Here is a 26,265-nt window from a genome sequence, read left to right as displayed (position 1 = left end):
TGTTGTTTCCTGACCTTTATTTAATTCTGAATTTTCAAAGGGTCTCTCTGAAGAATGCTATAGGTCTGATTTCCCCAGAGGGGAAGGAGATGCTCCAATTGACCTAGGTTTGACATAGATCCGATCTACCTACCTTTCCATCCTCCACCCACAACAATATTGAAGGGAGAGAGACAAATCAAAATGGGAGTGCCATCTATGTGACTTAAGGAGAGGTGTGGAGCAAAGAAAAAAGGGGAGTAAACATGTCAAAAGCAAGACATCATTGAATACATGGAGCATTTACAAAAGTCAATAACCAACCAAAATGGCACTGTACACATTTCCCAGTGCCCCAAGCTGAGTAATGAATCCCCTCAGAGGGGAGTCATCAGCCTTTGGACTGAACAAGTAGTGGGGGAGGGAAATGAAGGGTGGAGTTGCTTTAATTCAAGGGTCCTTGCTCTGTACTAGGTGACGGTGTACCTGGGGGTCGGGGAATCTCCGTCGTATGGATGATGGTGCTTCCTTGGTCCATCACAGAGGGCACTTTTCCCAGGGTCTCGCTGCTGATGGGCCTTGTTACTGGGGTTTTGGAAATGGGTGAAGCCAGGCCAAACCTTTCCCCTACAGAAGTTTGTCCTTCACTCTCACTGGAGGTGAGCAGCACTGTCTTTGAAGAGCTCTGTAGCACCGGCCCTACTTTGGAAAGCATCACAGTGCAAGTGGTGATGGTGGGAGCTAGCATAGAGCTAGCTGTGCTCGAGGGCGAGGTTCCTAACAACTTTGGAGTGGAGGCTTCGAGTGGACTGACTATAGACTTTGTGAGGGCAGACATCTTTGCATCAGACATCACGTAAAGGGTTTTCGTTGGACTTGTTGTAACTGCAAAAGAATGAAAGTTAGCAAACATTGATCAAACCATCACTTCAGTATAGTTCCATGCACCATATTCACACACTTAGCTTTCTCAAAGGTTAAAATAACTAACAACTGAGTATTGCTGTTTCCCCCATCCATTCAAAAAAGTTCTAAGTTTAAGCACTGCTGTCAAGTTCTGAAACCTCACAAGCAGCCAGCCCCAAGATCTTGCATCTGGACCACACGTGCTGTTTATGGAAACTTCACTGTTATCCAACACTACAGTATCGGAACAGGACAAGAGTGAATATCATCCTCTATTTACCCCTCTTCCTCTGCACAACTAGTTTAAAGCCCAGAAAAAAATTATTCTGGAATTTTGACACTTGGTGTTTACCATCATTGAGCAGGGGATCTGGGGGAAGTGGTGATTGTCGCTCATTTTGTGCCTACAAGAGTGGAGATGGTTCTAGACCCTGTTCCTGTCACATTCAGTTAACAGTGAACAATAACATCTTGGAAACAGCTAACCCCATTAGAACTAAAGGTGAAGTCTCCATAGTCCTAGATGACGCCTTTGAAGGGATGAGCTGGTGGTGATTTAACCTGAGCACCTCAGGTGAGGAGCAAAGGTTGAGAAGGCAGCCTTCATGAATAACCTCAGCCGGTACAGGAATTGAGTCTGCACTGTTGGCATTGCTCTGCATCACGAACCACTCCCTGCATTGAGTCCATAGCATTGAAAACAGGCCCCTTGGCCCATCCTGGTCTTCATGCTCCACACGTTTTCTCCCAACCTTCTGATTCCTCCTGTCAACATATTCCATTCCTTTCTCCCACATCTCATTAACTTTCTCAAACACATCTGTGCTCTTCATCTCAGCCACTTCACATTGGAACAAGTTACACATTCTCACCGCTCTCAGGGTAAAAAATTTCTCCTGAATTCTCTGTGGGATTTATCAGTCATCAATTTAAAATAAAGACCTTTAGGGTAAGGATCCAGCCCCTGGTGGAAACATTTTCTCCAACACTACTCAATCAAGCTCCTTCATCGTTTTAAACACCTCAGCCTTCTTTGTTTAGAGTCCCAGGCGCTTCAATCTTTTCTTGAGTCAGAGTCATACAAGACACAAAAAACCCTTCGGTCCATCGAGTCTGCACCAACACTAACTACCACTGAAGGTGCGCTAATCCCATTTTGCTGCACTTGTCCCATATCCTTGAATGTTATGATATTTCAAGTGCTCATCCAAATATTTATTAAAGGTTGTAAGGTTTCCAGCCTCCACTACCTTCCCAGGCAGTGCACTCCAGATTTCTCCCACCGCCCTCTGAGTGAAAATGTTTTTCTCAAATCCCCTCTGAATCTCCTGCTCCTCACCCCAAAAGTATTCCCCCTCGTGATTGACCCAACCAAGTGAACAGCTGCTTCCGACTCACCCTATCCATACCTCTCATAATCTTATATACCTCAATCATGAACACCCCCACCCAACGTTTAGCCTTCTCTGCTGCAAAGAAAATAATTTATGCCTATCCAGTCTCTTCTTATAGCTTAAATGCTTCATCCCAGGCAACATTCTGGTGAACCTCTTCTGTACCCTCTCCAGTGCCATCACATCCTTCCTATACTGAGGTGACCACAACTACACACAGTACTCCAGCTGTGGCCTAAGCTGTACCATTCTGATGGGTTTAACCTTGATTACTTGTCAACCTTTTGTGCACTTTCTGCAGTACTTAATTTTATTATTTACCAAGGATTTGAAACGATTGTACTAATGTGTCTGAACACCATCAGCTATCTCCAACACTATTTATAATCTCAAAAGTTGCGGTGGAATAAAGATACAAATTCATAACTTTAGCTCGATACCAATATCTGCCCACTTTGTGAATGTGGCCTCACCTACAACTGTCGATGAAGATTGAGGAGTTGCAACTTTTTCTACAGAAGGTAATTCCACAGGGGATTGTCCTTTGCTGATTTCCCCTGGTGCATTAATCTGTTTGATTGTGGTGGTGCCTTGGGAGCCCAGAACTGACAGCAGAGAGTCACCGCACTGCAGAGAGAGAGAAAAATGAAAGGTCAAAGGCGATATTTCCTTAAACTTTGTGCAACCTCACATAGGTGTCAGCACTGAACAAGGCCAAGTTTAGCAGGAACATTGATCAGAGCTGGAGAAATATCACCGAAGGTGGGAGGCATGATGTAACATACAGCAGGATAGGGCACCTCATCTTACACCCCTAAAGTCACAGAGTTGAAGGTCCTTCAGTCTCTCCAGCTGGTTCCACCATTGCATTAGAGCATAGCTGAGCTATGATCTCAACATCATCGATCTGATTTTTCTCCATAACCATGCATACCGTTACTTAACCAAAATCTATCATTCTCCACTTTAAATATTTCAATGGATCATGAGTATCCAAACCCTTTTAGGGCAAGGGAAGTTCCAGTCTTCCACTGGCCTGTGTGTGAAAGAGAGACCATAAGACGTAGGAGCCATTCAGCCCATCATTTCTTCTCTGTCATTCAATGAATAATCTTGAACTCCACTTTTCTGCTTTATCCCCATAATCCTCGATTCCCTTACTGATTAAAAAATCTGTCTATCTCAGCCTTGAACATACTTACAGTCCAACAGGTTTATTTGAAATCACAAGATTTCAGAGCGCTTCTCCTGCATCAGGTGAAGTGAGTATTTCCACTGTGAAGACTGACACAAAGTATTTATTTCACTCCTCAGCTATTTCCTGATTCCCCATTATTATTTCCGAAGTCTTATTCTCTAAGGGGACAATGTTCACTTTGGCCTCTCAGTTTATCTTCCCCTCTTTATTATTTTTTGGCCACCTTGCTGGTTTTTAAAATCTTCCCAATCTCTGACTTATCACTAAACAAAGAGCAATACAGCACAGGAACAGGCACCTCGGCCCACCAAGCCTGCCCCAATATGTGGTTTCTATCCCCCTCTTTGCCTCCCATTCATGTGTCTATTAAAATACACCTTGAACATTGCTAACAAGCCTGCTTCCAATATCTCCATTGGCAGTGCATTCCAGGCACCCACCACCCACTGTGTGAAAATTTTACCTTGCACGTCACCCCTAAACTCACCACCTCTCACCTTAAACCTGTGCCCCCTTGTAGTTGACTCTTCCAACCTGGGGAAAAAACCTCTGATTGCCCATCCTGCCTAAGCCTCTCATAATTTTGTAGACTTCTATCAGGTCGGCCCTCAGCCTTAGTCTTTTCAATGAAAACAATCCAACTTTATCCAACCTCACCTCATGCCTAAAACCATCCAGACCAGGCAACATCCTGGTAAACCTTCTTTGCACCCTGTCCAAGCATCCACATTGTTCTGGTAGTGTGGCAACCAGAACTGCACAGAATATTCCTAATGTAGCCCAACTAAAGTTTTATACAGCTGTAACATAACTTGTCAACTTTTATACTTGATGCCCTGACCGATGAAGGCAAGCATGCGGGATGTCTTTTTGACCACCTTATCCATGTGTTGCCACTTTCAGGGGTCCATGGACCTGGACGCCCAGATTCCTCTGCATGTCAATGATCCTAAGGGTTCTGCAATTTACTTTATAATTTGCACCTGGAACATTGTATGTTTTTTTCTTTCAGTTAATACTATCCTTAACTTCCTTGGTTAACTATGGTTGCTATATCCCCTTCCTGGAATCCTTCTTCCTCACTGGGAAATATCTTTGTTGAGATTCATTAACTATTTTCATAAATGTTTGCCATGGTTGATCAATTATCTTTTTTGCCAACCTCCTTTTCCAATCCGCTCCAACCAATTACCCTTATTGAAGTTTAGCACAGCTGTTTCTGACCCAAGTTTACCACCCTCAAACTGAATGTTAAATTCTATCACGTTATGACCACTGTTCCCTCGGGGATCTTGTACACTGAGATTGTTTATTGAACCTGTCTCATTACACATTATTAGATCCAAAACAGCCCCATCCATGGCTGGATCCATAATATATTGTTCCAGGAAACTGTCCCAAATACACTATATTAATGCTTCCTCATGGCTACTTCTGCCAATTTGATTTTCCCAATCCACATGAAGATTAAAGTCACCCATGATTAATGTAATGCTTTTTATACATGCACTCATTATCTCATTATATGGGCACAATTGTAATGTGGAGCTTGTTCAAGGAACAGCTACTACGCGTCCTCGATAAATATGTACCTGTCAGGCAGGGAGGAAGCAGACATGTGAGGGAACCGTGGTTTACTAAAGAGGTTGAATCTCTTGTGAAGAGGAAGAAGAAGACTTATGTTAAGATGAGACGTGAAGGCTCAGTTAGGGCGCTTGAGAGTTACAAGTTAGCCAGGAAGGACCTAAAGAAAGAGTTAAGAGTCAGGAGGGGACATGAGAAGTCTTTGACAGATAGGATCAAGGAAAACCCTAAAGCTTTCTGTAGGTATGTCAGGAGTAAAAGAATGACTAGGGTAAGATTAGGGCCAGTCAAGGACAGGAGTGGGAAGTTGTGCGTGGAGTCTGAAGAGATAGGAGAGGCACTGAATGAATATTTTTCGTCGGTATTCACACAGGAGAGGGACAGTGTTGTCGAGGGGAGTACTGAGATGCAGGCTGTTGGACTGGATGGGATTGAAGTTCATAAGGAGGAGGTGTTAGCAATTCTGGAAAGGGTAAAAATAGATAATTCCCATGGGCCAGATGGGATTTATCCTAGGATTCTCTGGGAGGCTAGAGAGGAGATTGCAGAGCCTTTGGCTTTGATCTTTGTGTCGTCATTGTCTACAGGAACAGTGCCAGAAGACTGGAGGATAGCAAATGTTGTCCCCTTGTTCAAGAAGGGGAGTAGGGACAACCCTGGTAATTATAGACCGGTGAGCCTTACTTCTGTTGTGGGCAAAGTTTTGGAAAGGATTATAAGAGATAGGATTTATAATCACCTAGAAAGGAATAATTTGATTAGGGATAGTCAGCACGGTTTTGTGAAGGGTAGGTCGTGCCTCACAAACCTTATTGAGTTCTTTGAGAAGGTGACCAAAGAGGTGGATGAGGGTAAAGCGGTTGATGTGGTGTATATGGATTTCAGCAAAGCCTTTGATAAGGTTCCCCATGGTAAGCTATTGCAGAAAATACGGACACATGGGATTGAGGGTGGTTTAGTGGTTTGGATCAGGAATTGGCTAGCTGGAAGAAAACAGAGGATGGTAGTTGATGGGAAATATTCATCCTGGAGTTCAGTTACTAGTGGTATACCGCAAGGAACTGTTTTGGGGCCACTGCTGTTGGTCATTTTTATTAATGACCTGGATGAGGGCGTAGAAGGATGGATTAGTAAATTTGCGGATGACACTAAAGTCGGTGGAGTTGTAGACAGTGCGGAGGGAAGTGGCAGATTACAGAGGGACATACATAAGCTGCAGAGCTGGGCTGAGAGGTGGCAAATGGAGTTTAATGCGGAAGAGTGTGAGGTGATTCACTTTGGAAGGAGTAACAGGAATACAGAGTACTGGGCTAATGGTAAGATACTTGGTAGTGTGGATGAACAGAGGGATCTGGGTGTCCACGTGCATAGATCCCTGAAAGTTGGCACCCAGGCTGATAAGATTGTTAAGAAGGCATGTGGTGTGTTAGCTTTTATTGGTAGAGGGATTGAGTTTCGGAGCCAGGAGGTCATGCTGCAACTGAACAAAACTCTGGTGCAGCTGCACTTGGAGTATTGCGTACAGTTCTGGTCGCCGTATTATAGGAAAGATGTGGAAGCGTTGGAAAGGGTGCAGAGGAGATTTACCAGGATGTTGCCTGGTATGGTGGGAAGATAGTATGAGGAAAGGCTGAGGGACTTGAGGTTGTTTTCGTTAGAGGGAAGAAGGTTAAGAGGTGACTTAATAGAGGCATACAAGATGATCAGAGGATTAGATAGGGTGGATAGTGAGAGCCTTTTTCCTGGGATGGTGATGGCTAACACGAGGGGACATAGCTTTAAATTGAGGGGTGAGAGATATAGGACAGATGTTAGAGGTAGGTTCTTTACTCAGAGAGTAGTAAGGGCGTGGAATGCCCTGCCTGCAGCAGTAGTGGACACGTCAACATTAAGAGCATTCAAATGGTTATTGGATAAACATATGGATGATATTGGAATAGTGTAGATTAGAGGGGCTTTAGATTGGTTTCACTGGTCAGCGCAACATTGAGGGCCGAAGGGCCTGTACTGTGCTGTAAAGTTCTATGTTCTATTTATGCTCCGCCCTACAATACAGCTACTGTTAGGGAACCTATAGACCATTCCCACCAGTGTCTTCTTCCTCTTATTTTTCTTACCTCCACCCATATGGATTTTGTATCTTGCGATGCAAGAGCATTTCTTGCTTTTGTGATTATTCCATCTCGTACTAACAAAGCTACCCCACCACCCTTTCCTTCCTGCCCGTCCTTACGAAAAGTCACATACACCAGAATAATTAGTTCCCAGCTTTAATCTCCTTGTAACCACATCTCTGTATTGGCTATAAGGTCATTCCCATTAACATCACTTTTGTCATTAAATCATTTATTTTCTGGTGAAGACTATGTGCATTTAAGTCAAGCGCCATCAATTTTGCCTTTTGACCATTTTTTCCCCCTTGACGCAATTGCTGCCTTTTTATAAAAAGTTTGTACACTCTCTCCCTTTCTCTCTCACTCTGGGTATCATTATCTAAATAGTTGTCTTGCAATGCTGCCATATCCTTTTGCTTTGTAAGCCTACATATCCCCTCCCCAAACCCCCACCACCCCAATCCTCTATTTAATTTAAAGCCCTCTGTAAAGATAGAAAAAAGGTGTAGAGTAGGCCATTTGACTCTTCGATCTTGAACCATCATTCAATATGATCATGGCTGATCGTGCACTTTCAGTATTCCACTCCCACTTTCTCTCCATACTCCTTGATTCCTTTAGCCGTAAGGGCCACGTCCAGCTCCCTCCTGAAAATATCTAATGAACTGGCCCTAACTGTACTTGCTTGTTATGTGCTTGGCAAGAACACGGATCCCAGCACGGTTCAGATGTAGGCCATCCCAATGCTATGGCCTCCACTTTCCCTGGTAGTGATGCCAGTGTCCCACAAACCAAAACCTAATTCACCCACACTATTCTTTGAGCCACTTATTCAACTTCTAATGTTACGTACCTTACCCAATGCCAATCTGGCTCAGGTCATAATCCAGGGATTATAGCTTTGGAGGTTCTGTTGTTTAATTTAGTGCCTAGCTCCTCAAATTCTCTATGTCAAACCACTTTCCTAGTTCCACCTCTATCGTTGGTAACTACATGGACCATGACAGTGGCACCTCCCCCTCTCACTGCAAGTTCTTCTCCAGCCCAGAGCAGATGTTGAAAAAACCTGGCATCAAGCAGGCAGCTTGGCCATCTGGACTCTGACTCTTGGCTGCAGAAAATACTGTCAATCCCCCATTATACTGTCACCTGAGCTTCGCTGACATGACCTCTGAAGGGCATTGCTTGATTTTTCAAGTAATTTGCCTTCTTCTGGTTCCCTGACCAGAGGAAATAATTTTTCTCTGCAGATGATACAGTGCCTTTAAGAAATGTATTTATATTCTTTTTGTGAACGGTATGTTTAAAATTCAGCTCTGATTGTCTTGGTGCCGATCTGTCTACAATCAAGGCAGCTCCATGCTGAGAATACAGGAGAGTAATTGATCCTGGATAGTGGGGTGTTTGTTTTAATTGGAACTAATGCATGTTTTGTATATTTTTGGGTTTTTCCCGGGGTTTCAGAGTAGGGTTTAATTAGGTTGACTGACAAGAGACAGAGTCATGTGAATTAAGCTTAAGGAAAAAAACAGTTAATTTTGACTTGATCCTGAAAGAAGCAAGAAGTGATTTTCCCTCTCTCTGGAGGCTGCTATTTCAGTGTCAGAAGACAGGTGCTTCTCTGTATCTCTCTCCAGAATTGTTCAAAGGCTGTAGAACTGCTAACAAGTAAAGATGCACATTAGCCTGTGTTGTTTGCGAACTGATTTTGGGGAAGAGCTTAAGTCGATGAGGAATAGTGCTTAAATTGGAACTAAGAGATAGGTTAGCAGTTAAGAATAGTATCTTGTCATGTTTATATTTCAATTGGTAAAAGTTAAATTAATTCATTTCTTATATTTAAACTGTATTGTTAAAATAAAATTTGTTTTCATATAAGCTTCCTAGTGTGTCAACAGAATCACACCTGGAGTGAAACCTTATCCTCACACTAATGCCAAAAATAAAATATTGTTCGGGTTGAGTCCAAAGATGTGCAGGTTAGGTTGATTGGCCATGCTAAAATTGCCCCTTAGTGTCCTGAGATGCGTAGGTAGAGGGATTAGCGGGTAAATGTATAGGGATATGGGGGTAGGGCCAGGGTGGGATTGTGGTCGGTGCAGACTCGATGGGCCAGATGGCCTCTTTCTGTACTGTAGGATTTCTTTGATTCTATGAGTCTAACTTCATAAAATACCTTGAGGTACCTGATCTGATCCCTAACAAAATTTTATCAAATCCTTTAATCGTCTTAAACACAGATATTATATCACCCCAAATCTACAGCACTCAGGTGAATGTTATATTTCATCTTAACATAACCCTTTGGCTCTGATATAATTTGGTTGAATCTGTACTGCACTCTCAATCTATTTTCCTGAGTATGCCAAAACAGAATGCACTACTTCAGTCAGAATCTGACCATAGTGCTGTTCAGATGTAGCATACTTTCAACGGTGGGTTCAATTCCGGCCTCGGGTCACTGTCTGTGCGGAGTTTGCACGTTCTCCCCGTGTCTGCATGGGTTTCCTCCGGGTGCCCCAGTTTCCTCCCACATTCCAAAGATGTGCGGGTTAGGTGGATTGGCTGTGCTCAATTGACCCTAGTGTCAGGAGGATTAGTAGGGTAAGTGTGTGGGGTTACAGGACTGGGGCCTGGGTGGGATTGTGCTGGTACAGACTCGATGGGCCGAATGGCTCCTGTACTGTAGGGATTCTATGATTCTTTTATTGCAGCTCCCTTCAAATAACAGCTCTTTACTTTTCCTGCATCTTTCCACTAGCCTTTAGTGAATGACTGTAAAAGCAAACATGTAATGCACAGAACATATTTCATACTCCCAATCTGCTCTTTAAACCAGCTTAATTTTTTAAAAAATGACATTTCCCAACAGTCTTTGGAACACTGACCTGCTGACTCAGGGCTGCTTGCACTTTGACCTCATGATCCATTTCCTCAGGGTTAAGACCCAGACTACCCACCGTGCTACATAAGGTGGGCATAGCACTGACGGTACTCGGCTGACTCAGAGTAGACACTCGGCTGGCTTGAGTCCTGAGGGTCACAGTGATAGTGGTTGGTGGCTTCACACCTGAAGAACATGAAGGATAAATGTACAAGGGTCAACAGAAGGCCGCAGCACAGATTGGAGGACAGACCTGATTTCACAAATGTTAATTTTAGATAGGAATTTCATGAAGGAGGCATTATCTCTGGGGAGCAATGTTACTGAGAAATAAAAGGTTGTGGAATCAAAGTCCACTCCAGAAACTCTCACTCATATTTCAGCTGAAATTCACGTGCAGTCCCATGGGACAGCTGTACAGAGGCGGCACGGTAGCACAGTGGCACGGTAGCACAGTGGTTAGCGCTGCTGCTTCACAGCTCCAGGGTCCTGGGTTCGATTCCCGGCTCGGGTCACTGTCTGTGTGGAGTTTGCACATTCTCCTCGTGTCTGCGTGGGTTTCCTCCGGGTGCTCCGGTTTGCTCCCACAGTCCAAAACATGTGCGGGTTAGGTTGATTGGCCAGGATAAAAATTGTCCCTCGGATGCGTAGTTAGAGGGATTAGCGGGTAAATATGTGGGGGTAGGGCCTGGGTGGGATTGTGGTCGGTGCAGACTCGATGGGCCGAATGGCCTCCTTCTGCACTGTAGGGTTTCTATGATTTCATTTCTACTTTGGAGGGAACGTTCTCAGGGAGTTCTGAACTGTTGAAGCGACATTACTGAGGGCACACTGCTCTGTCAAAGGCGCATTACTGAGGGTGTACTGCTCTGTCAAAGGCGCATTACTGAGGGTGTACTGCTCTGTCAAAGGGGCATTACTGAGGGCACACTGCTCTGTCAAAGGGGCATTACTGAGGGTGTACTGCTCTGTCAAAGGGGCATTACTGAGGGAACACTGCTCTGTCAAAGGGGCATTACTGAGGGTGTACTGCTCTGTCAAAGGGGCATTACTGAGGGTGTACTGCTCTGTCAAAGGGGCATTACTGAGGGAACACTGCACTGTTAAAGGGGCATTACTGAGGGAACACTGCACTGTTAAAGGGGTATTACTGAGGGCACACTGCTCTGTCAAAGGGGCATTACTGAGGGTGTACTGCTCTGTCAAAGGGGCATTACTGAGGGAACACTGCTCTGTCAAAGGGGCATTACTGAGGGTGTACTGCACTGTCAAAGGGGCATTACTGAGGGAACACTGCACTGTCAAAGGGACATTACTGAGGGAACACTGCTCTGTCAAAGGGACATTACTGAGGGAACACTGCTCTGTCAAAGGGACATTACTGAGGGTGTACTGCTCTGTCAAAGGGGCATTACTGAGGGAACACTGCTCTGTCAAAGGGGCATTACTGAGGGTGTACTGCTCTGTCAAAGGGGCATTACTGAGGCTGTACTGCTCTGTCAAAGGGGCATTACTGAGGGAACACTGCACTGTTAAAGGGGTATTACTGAGGGCACACTGCACTGTTAAAGGGGCATTACTGAGGGTGTACTGCTCTGTCAAAGGGGTATTACTGAGGGTGTACTGCTCTGTCAAAGGGGTATTACTGAGGGTGTACTGCTCTGTCAAAGGGGCATTACTGAGGGAACACTGCTCTGTCAAAGGGGCATTACTGAGGGTGTACTGCACTGTCAAAGGGGCATTACTGAGGGAACACTACTCTGTCAAAGGGGCATTACTGAGGGTGTACTGCACTGTCAAAGGGGCATTACTGAGGGAACACTGCACTGTCAAAGGGACATTACTGAGGGAACACTGCTCTGTCAAAGGGACATTACTGAGGGAACACTAATCTGTCAAAGGGACATTACTGAGGGAACACTGCACTGTTAAAGGGACATTACTGAGGGTGTACTGCACTGTCAAAGGGATATTACTGAGGGTGTACTGCTCTGTCAAAGGGACATTACTGAGGGAACACTGCACTGTCAAAGGGATATTACTGAGGGAACACTGCTCTGTCAAAGGGGTATTACTGAGGGAACACTGCACTGTTAAAGGGACATTACTGAGGGAACACTGCACTGTCAAAGGGACATTCCTGAGGGAACACTGCACTGTCAAAGGGACATTACTGAGGGAACACTGCACTGTTAAAGGGACATTACTGAGGGAACACTGCACTGTCAAAGGGACATTACTGAGGGAACACTGCACTGTTAAAGGGACATTACTGAGGGTGTACTGCACTGTCAAAGGGATATTACTGAGGGTGTACTGCTCTGTCAAAGGGACATTACTGAGGGAACACTGCACTGTCAAAGGGATATTACTGAGGGAACACTGCTCTGTCAAAGGGACATTACTGAGGGAACACTGCACTGTTAAAGGGACATTACTGAGGGTGTACTGCACTGTCAAAGGGATATTACTGAGGGTGTACTGCTCTGTCAAAGGGACATTACTGAGGGAACACTGCACTGTCAAAGGGATATTACTGAGGGAACACTGCTCTGTCAAAGGGACATTACTGAGGGAACACTGCTCTGTCAAAGGGACATTACTGAGGGAACACTGCACTGTCAAAGGAACATTACTGAGGGTGTACTGCTCTGTCAAAGGGACATTACTGAGGGAACACTGCTCTGTCAAAGGGACATTACTGAGGGAACACTGCACTGTCAAAGGGGCATTACTGAGGGTGTACTGCTCTGTCAAAGGGACATTACTGAGGGCACACTGCTCTGTCAAAGGGGCATTACTGAGGGAACACTGCACTGTCAAAGGGACATTACTGAGGGTGTACTGCTCTGTCAAAGGGGCATTACTGAGGGAACACTGCACTGTTAAAGGGGCATTACTGAGGGTGTACTGCTCTGTCAAAGGGGCATTACTGAGGGAACACTGCACTGTCAAAGGGACATTACTGAGGGAACACAGCACTGTTAAAGGGGCATTACTGAGGGTGTACTGCTGTCATAGGGGCATTACTGAGGGTGTACTGCTCTGTCAAAGGGGCATTACTGAGGGAACACTGCACTGTTAAAGGGGCATTACTGAGGGTGTACTGCTCTGTCAAAGGGGCATTACTGAGGGAACACTGCACTGTCAAAGGGATATTACTGAGGGTGTACTGCTCTGTCAAAGGGGCATTACTGAGGGCACACTGCACTGTCAAAGGGATATTACTGAGGGAACACTGCTCTGTCAAAGGGACATTACTGAGGGAACACTGCACTGTCAAAGGGATATTACTGAGGGAACACTGCACTGTCAAAGGGACATTACTGAGGGAACACTGCACTGTCAAAGGGATATTACTGAGGGAACACTGCTCTGTCAAAGGGGCATTACTGAGGGAACACTGCACTGTCAAAGGGATATTACTGAGGGAACACTGCTCTGTCAAAGGGGCATTACTGAGGGAACACTGCACTGTCAAAGGGATATTGCTGAGGGAACACTGCACTGTCAAAGGGACATTACTGAGGGAACACTGCTCTGTCAAAGGGACATTACTGAGGGAACACTGCACTGTCAAAGGGATATTACTGAGGGAACAATGCTCTGTCAAAGGGGCATTACTGAGGGAACACTGCACTGTCAAAGGGACATTACTGAGGGTGTACTGCTCTGTCAAAGGGGCATTACTGAGGGTGTACTGCTCTGTCAAAGGGATATTACTGAGGGAACACTGCTCTGTCAAAGGGACATTACTGAGGGAACACTGCACTGTCAAAGGGATATTACTGAGGGAACACTGCTCTGTCAAAGGGGCATTACTGAGGGTGTACTGCTCTGTCAAAGGGGCATTACTGAGGGAACACTGCACTGTCAAAGGGACATTACTGAGGGTGTACTGCTCTGTCAAAGGGGCATTACTGAGGGTGTACTGCTCTGTCAAAGGGATATTACTGAGGGAACACTGCTCTGTCAAAGGGACATTACTGAGGGAACACTGCACTGTCAAAGGGATATTACTGAGGGAACACTGCACTGTCAAAGGGACATTACTGAGGGAACACTGCTCTGTCAAAGGGACATTACTGAGGGAACACTGCACTGTCAAAGGGATATTACTGAGGGAACACTGCTGTGTCAAAGGGGCATTACTGAGGGTGTACTGCTCTGTCAAAGGGGCATTACTGAGGGAACACTGCACTGTCAAAGGGACATTACTGAGGGTGTACTGCTCTGTCAAAGGGGCATTACTGAGGGTGTACTGCTCTGTCAAAGGGGCATTACTGAGGGTGTACTGCTCTGTCAAAGGGGCATTACTGAGGGTGTACTGCTCTGTCAAAGGGATATTACTGAGGGAACACTGCTCTGTCAAAGGGACGTTACTGAGGGAACACTGCACTGTCAAAGGGGCATTACTGAGGGTGTACTGCTCTGTCAAAGGGGCATTACTGAGGGAACACTGCACTGTCAAAGGGACATTACTGAGGGTGTACTGCTCTGTCAAAGGGGCATTACTGAGGGTGTACTGCTCTGTCAAAGGGGCATTACTGAGGGTGTACTGCTCTGTCAAAGGGACATTACTGAGGGAACACTGCACTGTTAAAGGAGCATTACTGAGGGAATTGTGGATGACTCGAAGATGGCTGGACTTGCGGATAGCGAAGAGCATTGTCGGGCAATACAGCAGGATATAGATAGGCTGGAAAATTGGGCGGAGAGGTGGCAGATGGAGTTTAATCCGGATAAATGCGAAGTGATGCATTTTGGAAGAAATAATGTAGGGAGGAGTTATACAATAAATGGCAGAGTCATCAGGAGTATAGAAACACAGAGGGACCTAGGTGTGCAAGTCCACAAATCCTTGAAGGTGGCAACACAGGTGGAGAAGGCGGTGAAGAAGGCATATGGTATACTTGCCTTTATAGGACGGGGTATAGAGTATAAAAGCTGGAGTCTGATGATGCAGCTGTATAGAACGCTGGTTAGGCCACATTTGGAATACTGCGTCCAGTTCTGGTCGCCGCACTACCAGAAGGACGTGGAGGCGTTAGAGAGAGTGCAGAGAAGGTTTACCAGGATGTTGCCTGGTATGGAGGGTCTTAGCTATGAGGAGAGATTGGGTAGACTGGGGTTGTTCTCCTTGGAAAGACGGAGAATGAGGGGAGATCTAATAGAGGTGTACAAGATTATGAAGGGTATAGATAGGGTGAACAGTGGGAAGCTTTTTCCCAGGTCGGAGGTGACGATCACGAGGGGTCACGGGCTCAAGCTGAGAGGAGCGGAGTATAACTCAGATATCAGAGGGACGTTTTTTACACAGAGGGTGGTGGGGGCCTGGAATGCGCTGCCAAGTAGGGTGGTGGAGGCAGGCACGCTGACATCGTTTAAGACTTACCTGGATAGTCACATGAGCAGACTGGGAATGGAAGGATTCAAACGATTGGTCTAGTTGGACCAAGGAGCGGCGCAGGCTTGGAGGGCCGAAGGGCCTGTTTCCTGTGCTGTACTGTTCTTTCTAACACTGCACTGTCAAAGGGACATTACTGAGGGTGTACTGCACTGTTAAAGGGGCTTTACTGAGGGCACACTGCACTGTCAAAGGGGCATTACTGAGGGAACACTGCACTGTTAAAGGGACATTCCTGAGGGAACACTGCACTGTTAAAGGGACATTCCTGAGGGAACACTGCACTGTCAAAGGGGCATTACTGAGGGAACACTGCACTGTCAAAGGGGCATTACTGAGGGAACACTGCACTGTCAAAGGGGCATTACTGAGGGAACACTGCACTGTCAAAGGGACATTCCTGAGGGAACACTGCACTGTCAAAGGGGCATTACTGAGGGAACACTGCACTGTTAAAGGGACATTACTGAGGGAACACTGCACTGTCAAAGGGGCATTACTGAGGGAACACTGCACTGTCAAAGGGGCATTACTGAGGGAACACTGCACTGTTAAAGGGGCTTTACTGAGGGCACACTGCACTGTTAAAGGGGCTTTACTGAGGGTGTACTGCTCTGTCAAAGGGACATTACTGAGGGCACACTGCACTGTCAAAGGGACATTACTGAGGGCACACTGCACTGTCAAAGGGGCATTACTGAGGGAACACTGCACTGTCAAAGGGACATTACTGAGGGTGTACTGCTCTGTCAAAGGGACATTACTGAGGGAACACTGCACTGTCAAAGGGACATTACTGAGGGTGTACTGCTCTGTCAAAGGGACATTACTGAGGGAACACTGCACTGTCAAAGGGACATTACTGAGGGAACACTGCACTGTCAAAGGGGCATTACTGAGGGAACACTGCACTGTCAAAGGGACATTACTGAGGGTGTACTGCTCTGTCAAAGGGACATTACTGAGGGAACACTGCACTGTCAAAGGGACATTACTGAGGGTGTACTGCTCTGTCAAAGGGGCATTACTGAGGGAACACTGCACTGTCAAAGGGGCATTACTGAGGGAACACTGCACTGTTAAAGGGACATTACTGAGGGAACACTGCACTGTCAAAGGGGCATTACTGAGGGAACACTGCACTGTCAAAGGGGCATTACTGAGGGAACACTGCACTGTTAAAGGGACATTACTGAGGGAACACTGCACTGTTAAAGGGACATTACTGAGGGAACACTGCACTGTCAAAGGGGCATTACTGAGGGAACACTGCACTGTTAAAGGGGTATGACTGAGCGTGTATTGCACTGTTAAAGGGGTATTACTGAGGGAACACTGCTCTGTCAAAGGGGCATTACTGAGGGTGTACTGCACTGTTAAAGGAGCATTACTGAGGGTGTACTGCTCTGTTAAAGGAGCATTACTGAGGGAACACTGCTCTGTTAAAGGAGCATTACTGAGGGAACACTGCTCTGTCAAAGGGGCATTACTGAGGGTGTACTGCTCTGTCAAAGGGGCATTACTGAGGGCACACTGCTCTGTCAAAGGGACATTACTGAGGGCACACTGCTCTGTCAAAGGGACATTACTGAGGGCACACTGCTCTGTCAAAGGGACATTACTGAGGGCACACTGCACTGTCAAAGGGGCATTACTGAGGGCACACTGCACTGTCAAAGGGGCATTACTGAGGGCACACTGCACTGTCAAAGGGGCATTACTGAGGGAACACTGCTCTGTCAAAGGGGCATTACTGAGGGAACACTGCTCTGTCAAAGGGGCATTACTGAGGGTGTACTGCACTGTCAAAGGGACGTTACTGAGGGTGTACTGCTCTGTTAAAGGAGCATTACTGAGGGAACACTGCTCTGTTAAAGGAGCATTACTGAGGGAACACTGCTCTGTCAAAGGGGCATTACTGAGGGTGTACTGCTCTGTCAAAGGGGCATTACTGAGGGCACACTGCTCTGTCAAAGGGACATTACTGAGGGCACACTGCTCTGTCAAAGGGGCATTACTGAGGGCACACTGCTCTGTCAAAGGGACATTACTGAGGGCACACTGCTCTGTCAAAGGGGCATTACTGAGGGAACACTGCACTGTTAAAGGGACATTACTGAGGGAACACTGCACTGTTAAAGGGGCATTACTGAGGGAACACTGCACTGTTAAAGGGGTATGACTGAGCGTGTATTGCACTGTTAAAGGGGTATTACTGAGGGAACACTGCTCTGTCAAAGGGGCATTACTGAGGGTGTACTGCACTGTTAAAGGAGCATTACTGAGGGAACACTGCTCTGTCAAAGGGGCATTACTGAGGGAACACTGCACTGTCAAAGGGGCATTACTGAGGGAACACTGCACTGTTAAAGGGGCATTACTGAGCGTGTATTGCACTGTTAAAGGAGCATTACTGAGGGAACACTGCTCTGTCAAAGGGGCATTACTGAGGGAACACTGCTCTGTCAAAGGGGCATTACTGAGGGAACACTGCATTGTCAAAGGGACATTACTGAGGGAACACTGCACTGTCAAAGGGGCATTACTGAGGGAACACTGAACTGTCAAAGGGGCATTACTGAGGGAACACTGCACTGTCAAAGGGACATTACTGAGGGAACACTGCACTGTCAAAGCGACATTACTGAGGGAACACTGCACTGTTGAACGGGCATTACTGAGGGAACACTGCACTGTCAAAGCGACATTACTGAGGGAACACTGCACTGTTGAACGGGCATTACTGAGGGAACACTGCACTGTTGAACGGGCATTACTGAGGGAACACTGCACTGTTGAACGGGCATTACTGAGGGAACACTGCTCTGTCAAAGGGGCATTACTGAGGGAACACTGCACTGTTAAAGGGGCATTACTGAGGGTGTACTGCTCTGTCAAAGGGACATTACTGAGGGAACACTGCACTGTCAAAGGGACATTACTGAGGGTGTACTGCTCTGTCAAAGGGACATTACTGAGGGAACACTGCACTGTCAAAGGGACATTACTGAGGGAACACTGCACTGTCAAAGGGGCATTACTGAGGGAACACTGCACTGTCAAAGGGACATTACTGAGGGTGTACTGCTCTGTCAAAGCGGCATTACTGAGGGAACACTGCACTGTCAAAGGGGCATTACTGAGGGAACACTGCACTGTCAAAGGGGCATTACTGAGGGCACACTGCACTGTTAAAGGGACATTACTGAGGGAACACTGCACTGTCAAAGGGGCATTACTGAGGGAACACTGCACTGTCAAAGGGGCATTACTGAGGGAACACTGCACTGTTAAAGGGGCATTACTGAGGGAACACTGCACTGTCAAAGGGGCATTACTGAGGGAACACTGCACTGTCAAAGGGGCATTACTGAGGGAACACTGCACTGTTAAAGGGACATTACTGAGGGAACACTGCACTGTTAAAGGGGTATTACTGAGGGAACACTGCTCTGTCAAAGGGGCATTACTGAGGGTGTACTGCACTGTTAAAGGAGCATTACTGAGGGTGTACTGCTCTGTTAAAGGAGCATTACTGAGGGAACGCTGCTCTGTTAAAGGAGCATTACTGAGGGAACACTGCTCTGTCAAAGGGGCATTACTGAGGGTGTACTGCTCTGTCAAAGGGGCATTACTGAGGGCACACTGCTCTGTCAAAGGGACATTACTGAGGGCACACTGCTCTGTCAAAGGGACATTACTGAGGGCACACTGCACTGTCAAAGGGGCATTACTGAGGGCACACTGCACTGTCAAAGGGGCATTACTGAGGGAACACTGCACTGTTGAACGGGCATTACTGAGGGAACACTGCACTGTCAAAGCGACATTACTGAGGGAACACTGCACTGTTGAACGGGCATTACTGAGGGAACACTGCACTGTTGAACGGGCATTACTGAGGGAACACTGCACTGTTGAACGGGCATTACTGAGGGAACACTGCTCTGTCAAAGGGGCATTACTGAGGGAACACTGCACTGTTAAAGGGGCATTACTGAGGGTGTACTGCTCTGTCAAAGGGACATTACTGAGGGAACACTGCACTGTCAAAGGGACATTACTGAGGGTGTACTGCTCTGTCAAAGGGACATTACTGAGGGAACACTGCACTGTCAAAGGGACATTACTGAGGGAACACTGCACTGTCAAAGGGGCATTACTGAGGGAACACTGCACTGTCAAAGGGACATTACTGAGGGTGTACTGCTCTGTCAAAGCGGCATTACTGAGGGAACACTGCACTGTCAAAGGGGCATTACTGAGGGAACACTGCACTGTCAAAGGGGCATTACTGAGGGCACACTGCACTGTTAAAGGGACATTACTGAGGGAACACTGCACTGTCAAAGGGGCATTACTGAGGGAACACTGCACTGTCAAAGGGGCATTACTGAGGGAACACTGCACTGTTAAAGGGACATTACTGAGGGAACACTGCACTGTCAAAGGGGCATTACTGAGGGAACACTGCACTGTCAAAGGGGCATTACTGAGGGAACACTGCACTGTTAAAGGGACATTACTGAGGGAACACTGCACTGTTAAAGGGGTATTACTGAGGGAACACTGCTCTGTCAAAGGGGCATTACTGAGGGTGTACTGCACTGTTAAAGGAGCATTACTGAGGGTGTACTGCTCTGTTAAAGGAGCATTACTGAGGGAACGCTGCTCTGTTAAAGGAGCATTACTGAGGGAACACTGCTCTGTCAAAGGGGCATTACTGAGGGTGTACTGCTCTGTCAAAGGGGCATTACTGAGGGCACACTGCTCTGTCAAAGGGACATTACTGAGGGCACACTGCTCTGTCAAAGGGACATTACTGAGGGCACACTGCACTGTCAAAGGGGCATTACTGAGGGCACACTGCACTGTCAAAGGGGCATTACTGAGGGCACACTGCACTGTCAAAGGGGCATTACTGAGGGAACACTGCTCTGTCAAAGGGGCATTACTGAGGGAACACTGCACTGTTAAAGGGGCATTACTGAGGGCACACTGCTCTGTCAAAGGGACATTACTGAGGGCACACTGCTCTGTCAAAGGGGCATTACTGAGGGAACACTGCACTGTTAAAGGGGCATTACTGAGGGCACACTGCACTGTCAAAGGGGCATTACTGAGGGCACACTGCTCTGTCAAAGGGACATTACTGAGGGCACACTGCTCTGTCAAAGGGGCATTACTGAGGGAACACTGCACTGTTAAAGGGGCATTACTGAGGGAACACTGCACTGTTAAAGGGACATTACTGAGGGAACACTGCACTGTTAAAGGGGCATTACTGAGGGAACACTGCACTGTTAAAGGGGCATTACTGAGGGAACACTGCACTGTTAAAGGGGTATGACTGAGCGTGTATTGCACTGTTAAAGGGGTATTACTGAGGGAACACTGCTCTGTCAAAGGGGCATTACTGAGGGTGTACTGCACTGTTAAAGGAGCATTACTGAGGGAACACTGCTCTGTCAAAGGGGCATTACTGAGGGAACACTGCACTGTCAAAGGGGCATTACTGAGGGAACACTGCACTGTTAAAGGGGCATTACTGAGCGTGTATTGCACTGTTAAAGGAGCATTACTGAGGGAACACTGCTCTGTCAAAGGGGCATTACTGAGGGAACACTGCACTGTCAAAGGGACATTACTGAGGGAACACTGCACTGTCAAAGGGGCATTACTGAGGGAACACTGAACTGTCAAAGGGGCATTACTGAGGGAACACTGCACTGTCAAAGCGACATTACTGAGGGAACACTGCACTGTTGAACGGGCATTACTGAGGGAACACTGCACTGTTGAACGGGCATTACTGAGGGAACACTGCACTGTTGAACGGGCATTACTGAGGGAACACTGCTCTGTCAAAGGGGCATTACTGAGGGAACACTGCACTGTTAAAGGGGCATTACTGAGCGTGTATTGCACTGTTAAAGGAGCATTACTGAGGGAACACTGCACTGTTGAACGGGCATTACTGAGGGAACACTGCTCTGTCAAAGGGGCATTACTGAGGGAACACTGCACTGTTAAAGGGGCATTACTGAGCGTGTATTGCACTGTTAAAGGAGCATTACTGAGGGAACACTGCTCTGTCAAAGGGGCATTACTGAGGGAACACTGCACTGTCAAAGGGGCATTACTGAGGGAACACTGCACTGTCAAAGGGACATTACTGAGGGAACACTGCACTGTCAAAGCGACATTACTGAGGGAACACTGCACTGTTGAACGGGCATTACTGAGGGAACACTGCACTGTTGAACGGGCATTACTGAGGGAACACTGCACTGTTGAACGGGCATTACTGAGGGAACACTGCACTGTTAAAGCGACATTACTGAGGGAACACTGCACTGTTGAACGGGCATTACTCAGGGGGTGCTGCAGTGTTAAAGGGGTGTTACTGAGGGCGTCAATGTTAATCCCTCAGTTAACATCAATAAAAAAATTAAATTGAAAGGTGATCGACTTGAAACATGAACTCTGTCAATAAAGACTTTCTGACCTGTTGGGTATTTCTAGCATTTTCTGTTTTTATTTCAATAAAGAAGAGATTATTGGCTCAAAATCACATAACTTCATTTTTCACCCTCATGTCCAATCGTAAGAGTGAGGAATTCACGGATTCTTTGTCACTGAGACTAAGACCATCCAATCAGCTGTTTCTATTACATCTCTTCCTTCCACAAGTCCACCAGCCAAACTCCCTCCAAATCCCCCTACTGCCCTCACCCTGAACTCACACCTCTATGTCCCCTCCTAACCTCTCTGAACTCTTCTTGTCGACGGGATTCACCCGTTCCCTGATTCTAGTCCCACTAAACTGTTGACCACCCAACTTCCTGTCCTGACCCCAATGTTACCCCATCTCTCTGTCCAAGTGTTATCTCTCGCTCCTTTAAACCTGCTGTCATCACCTCTCCCCCTCAAAAAAAAAATCAACCTTGACCCCTATCATCCTTGCAATCTTTTAGCACATTCACAATCTCCTTTTCTTCTCCAAAGTCATTGCACATGTTGTGGCTTCCCAAATAGATTCCCATCTTTCCTGGACCTCCATGTTTGAATCCCTCCAATTAAGTTTGTAGTGCAACACATTATCAAAATCACAAATGGCAGACTATGTCACAGTGACAAAGGAAACCTTTCCCTCTTCATTCCTCTCTGTCTACATTCTTGTCTATGGTTGGCCATCCTCCTCACCTGATTCCATTCTGACCGATCTAATCGTAGAAACAAAATCACGTACAATGGCTTTCCTTCCTGCACCTGCATCATTATCTCTGGTGTCCCTAAACTCTACCCCTCCTGTTTCTCATTTACATACTACCCTTTGGAACTATCACCTGAAAGCACAGGACTAGTTTTCACGGAATGTGAAACACCCAACTCTATCCCACTACCACCTCTCTCAACGTCAAATGATCAGACAGCTTATCCTCCATCCAATACTGTTTGAGAAAATATTTCCAATTAAATATTGGAAAGACTGAAGCCATTGTTTTTGGTCCCAACTTCATGTTCCCTCGCTGCCGACTCCATCCTTATCCTTGGGAAAAATCAGAGATTAACATATCCTGTTCACAAATTTGGTGTCACATTTGACTCAGAGATCAGCTTCTGACCTCATATTCATGCCATCAATGTAACTGTCCATTTCCATCCCCAAAACATGGCCTGATTTGGCCCATGTGTCAAATCATCTGCTACTAAATACTCTTCATCATGTCTTTGCGACCTCTCCACTCATGCAACACACTCCAACTTTTGTAAACTTGTCATCCAAATCTCTGCTACTCCTCTGTTAAATTGTACCAAGTTCCGTTCGTTTGGGATGAATGAACACTGCTCGACGATCACCAGGCAAGACTGTTCTCTTCCTGTGGGGAACACTTCAGCGGTCACAGGCATTCAGCCTCTGATCTTCGGGTAAGCGTTCTCCAAGGCGACCTTCACGACACACGACAGCGCAGAGTCGCTGAGCAGAAACTGATAGCCAAGTTCTGCACACATGAGGACGGCCTAAACCGGGATGTTGGGTTTATGTCACACTATCAGTAACCCCCACAGCTTGCCTCCTGGACTTGCAGAATCTCACTGGCTGTCCTGCCTGGAGACAATGCACATCTCTTTAATCTGTGCTTAATGCTCCCTCCACTCGCATTGTCTGTATCCTTAAGACCTGGTTGGCTGTAGAGATTCGCATTCTAATCAGTATTCTATAATTTGCTTTTGTGTCTCTGTGCCCTGTTTGAGAGCAGATTGCCACTCCATCTGACGAAGGAGCAGCGCTCCGAAAGCTAATGGCATTTGCTACCAAATAAACCTGTTGGACTTTAACCTGGTGTTGTTAAAACTCTTACTTATATTCAATGCCTGGGCAGATAAACCTGTCCTGCTGCCTCAGGGATCTATCGACATGCATAGAAAACAGAGGGTAGCAGTGGAAGGATGTGTTTCTGAAAGGAGGGCTGTGACAAGTGGCTTTCCTCAGGGATCAGTGCTGGGACCTTTGCTGTTTGTAATATATATAAATAATTTGGAGGAAAATGTAACTGGTTTGATTGGTAAGTTTGCAGACGACACAAAGGTTGGTGGATTTGCGGATAGCGATGAGGACCGTCAGAGGATACAGCAGGATATAGGTCGGTTGGAGACTTGGCTGGAGAGATGGCAGATGACGTTTAATCCAGACAAATGCAAGGTAATGCATTTTGGAAGGTCTAATACAGATAGGAAATATACAGTAAATGGCAGAACCCTTAAGAGTATTGATAGGCAGAGGGATTTGGGTGTACAGGTACACAGTGCACTGAAAGTGGCAATGCAGGTTGAGAAGGTAGTCTAGAAGGCATATGGCATGCTTGCCTTCATCGGCCGGGATATTGAGTTTAAAAATTGGCAAGTCATGTTGTAGTTTTATAAAACCTTAGTTAGGCCGCACTTGGAATATAGTGTTCAATTCTGGTCACCATACTACCAGACGGATTGAATGCTTTGGAGAGGGTACAGAAAAGATTTACCAGGATGTTGCCTGGCATTAGCTATGAGGAGAGGTTGGAGAAACTTGGTTTATTCTCACTGGAACGACGGAGGTTGAGGGGAGACCTGATAGAAGTCTACAAGATTATGAGAGGCATGGACAGAGTAGATAGTCAGAAGCTTTTTCCCAGGGTGGAAGAGTGAATTACTAGGGGGCATAGGTTTAAGGTGCGAGGGGCAAGTTTTAAAGGAGGTGAAAGGCAAGTTTGTTTACACAGAGGGTTGTAGGTGTCTGGAACTTGCTGCCAGAGGATGTAGTGAGTTTTAAGGGGCATTTACATGATACATGAATGGAATGGGAATGGAGGGATATGATCCCCGGAAGGATAGGGGGTTTTAGTTGAGTCGGGCAGCATGGTCGATGCAGGCTTGGAGGGCCGAAGGGCCTGTTACTGTGCTGTAATTTTCTTTGTTCTTTGTTCAGAGGCCCCTTGTAAAGTAACATTTTAATTTTAAAATCCTCATCCTTGTTTTCAACTTCCTCCGTCAACTCTCCCCTCCTGATTGCTATAATCTGTTCCAAACCCATAAACTTGTGGTCCTTTAATTATACCCTTTTCTGCATTCCTGATTCTGAATGCTCCACCATTGGTGACCATACCTTCTGTTGTCTTGGCCTCCACTCTGGAATTCACACCCGTCATGTGTCCATCTCACTTTCCTCCTTTAAGACGCCCCTCAAAACATAAATGTTTGACTAAAATTTGGTCATCTGTCTGAATATTCTTTATGTGGCTTGATGTCAAAGTCTGTTTTATAACTCTCCAGTGAAGCATCCTGAACGTTGCACTACATTCAAGGCACCGCCTAGGGGCATGGACAGGGTGAGCAGGGAGCAGCTGCTCCCCTTGGTTGAGGGGTCAATCACGAGGGGGGCAGAGTTTTAGGGTGAGGGACAGGAGATTCAGAGGGATTTGAGAAAAAACTTTTTCACTCAGAGGATGTTGGGAATCGGGAATGCGCTGCCTGGGAAGGTAGTGGAGGCTGAAAACCTTACAACCGTTAAAAAATATTTGCATGAACATTTGAAATATAACATTCAAGGACATGGGACAAGTGCAGGGAAATTGGGATCAGCGTGCTTTTAGTGGGAGATATTATCAGTGTAGACTCGATGGGCCTTTCCTGCAATGTATGACTTTGTGACTCTAGGCTTCTGCTGTTTGTGGAATCATGCAAACTGGCTGCCACATTTCCTGCATTACAGCAACGACGAGAATGCAAAGGTATTTCATTGGTACCAGAGTGGTGAAAGGATCGAGAGAAATGGGAGGACTCTTGACTTACTTGTCATGGACGAGCTACTCGTCAGTTTAGACAGTCCTCCATTGGTCAGCAGTTGATGGATGGCGGTGGACTTGCTGCTCCCATTCCCACCCAGGAGCCCTGGTGCAGCCGATGCACTGACTGTACGGACTACAGGATTTGCTGCCATGGTGACGTTTGCCAGAGTGGAGGCAGAACTCTTCACATTCAGGGTCTGTGAACAATATTGTTGCCGAAATGTCAAAGTAAACACAGGGAACAATCACACCAGGTACAGCCCGAAAACATGCCAGCACGGGAAAGGGTTAGCCCACATTACTGAGGGACAACTGGAGCCCATTCCATTTCTAGACAACCACTCGCTGCCCCGCTCTACTTGTTCCCCGCCTGGCTCCACAGTCCCCAATCCTCCAGCTCCCCAGCCCTAGGAACAGAGGAATTGGTGGACAAAGAAAACTTAACATCCATCTAGTGCACCTTCTAACATC

General features: G+C 46.5%; 1 protein-coding gene across 2 annotated transcripts in view; it reads right to left on the bottom strand.

Annotated features, from left to right (window-relative positions):
- Positions 1-2: 2 nt before the first annotated feature.
- Positions 3-26,265, bottom strand: part of kansl3 (KAT8 regulatory NSL complex subunit 3) — a 147,389-nt gene continuing 121,126 nt past the window's right edge. For both annotated transcript variants that reach the window (XM_078239692.1, XM_078239693.1), the window contains 4 exons: positions 25,799-25,991; positions 10,064-10,245; positions 2,753-2,906; positions 3-864 (listed from right to left, as the gene is read on the bottom strand). In XM_078239692.1, coding sequence (XP_078095818.1) covers positions 425-864; positions 2,753-2,906; positions 10,064-10,245; positions 25,799-25,991 — 969 coding nt within the window. In that variant the 3' untranslated portion in view covers positions 3-424. The remainder of the gene's footprint in view (positions 865-2,752; positions 2,907-10,063; positions 10,246-25,798; positions 25,992-26,265) is intronic.

The sequence above is a fragment of the Mustelus asterias genome, chromosome 22 (assembly GCF_964213995.1).
Source record: "Mustelus asterias chromosome 22, sMusAst1.hap1.1, whole genome shotgun sequence".
Classification (NCBI taxonomy): Eukaryota; Metazoa; Chordata; class Chondrichthyes; order Carcharhiniformes; family Triakidae; genus Mustelus; species Mustelus asterias.
The sequence above is the reverse complement of the archived record's forward strand: the minus strand, read 5'-3'. Positions and strand labels throughout refer to the sequence as shown.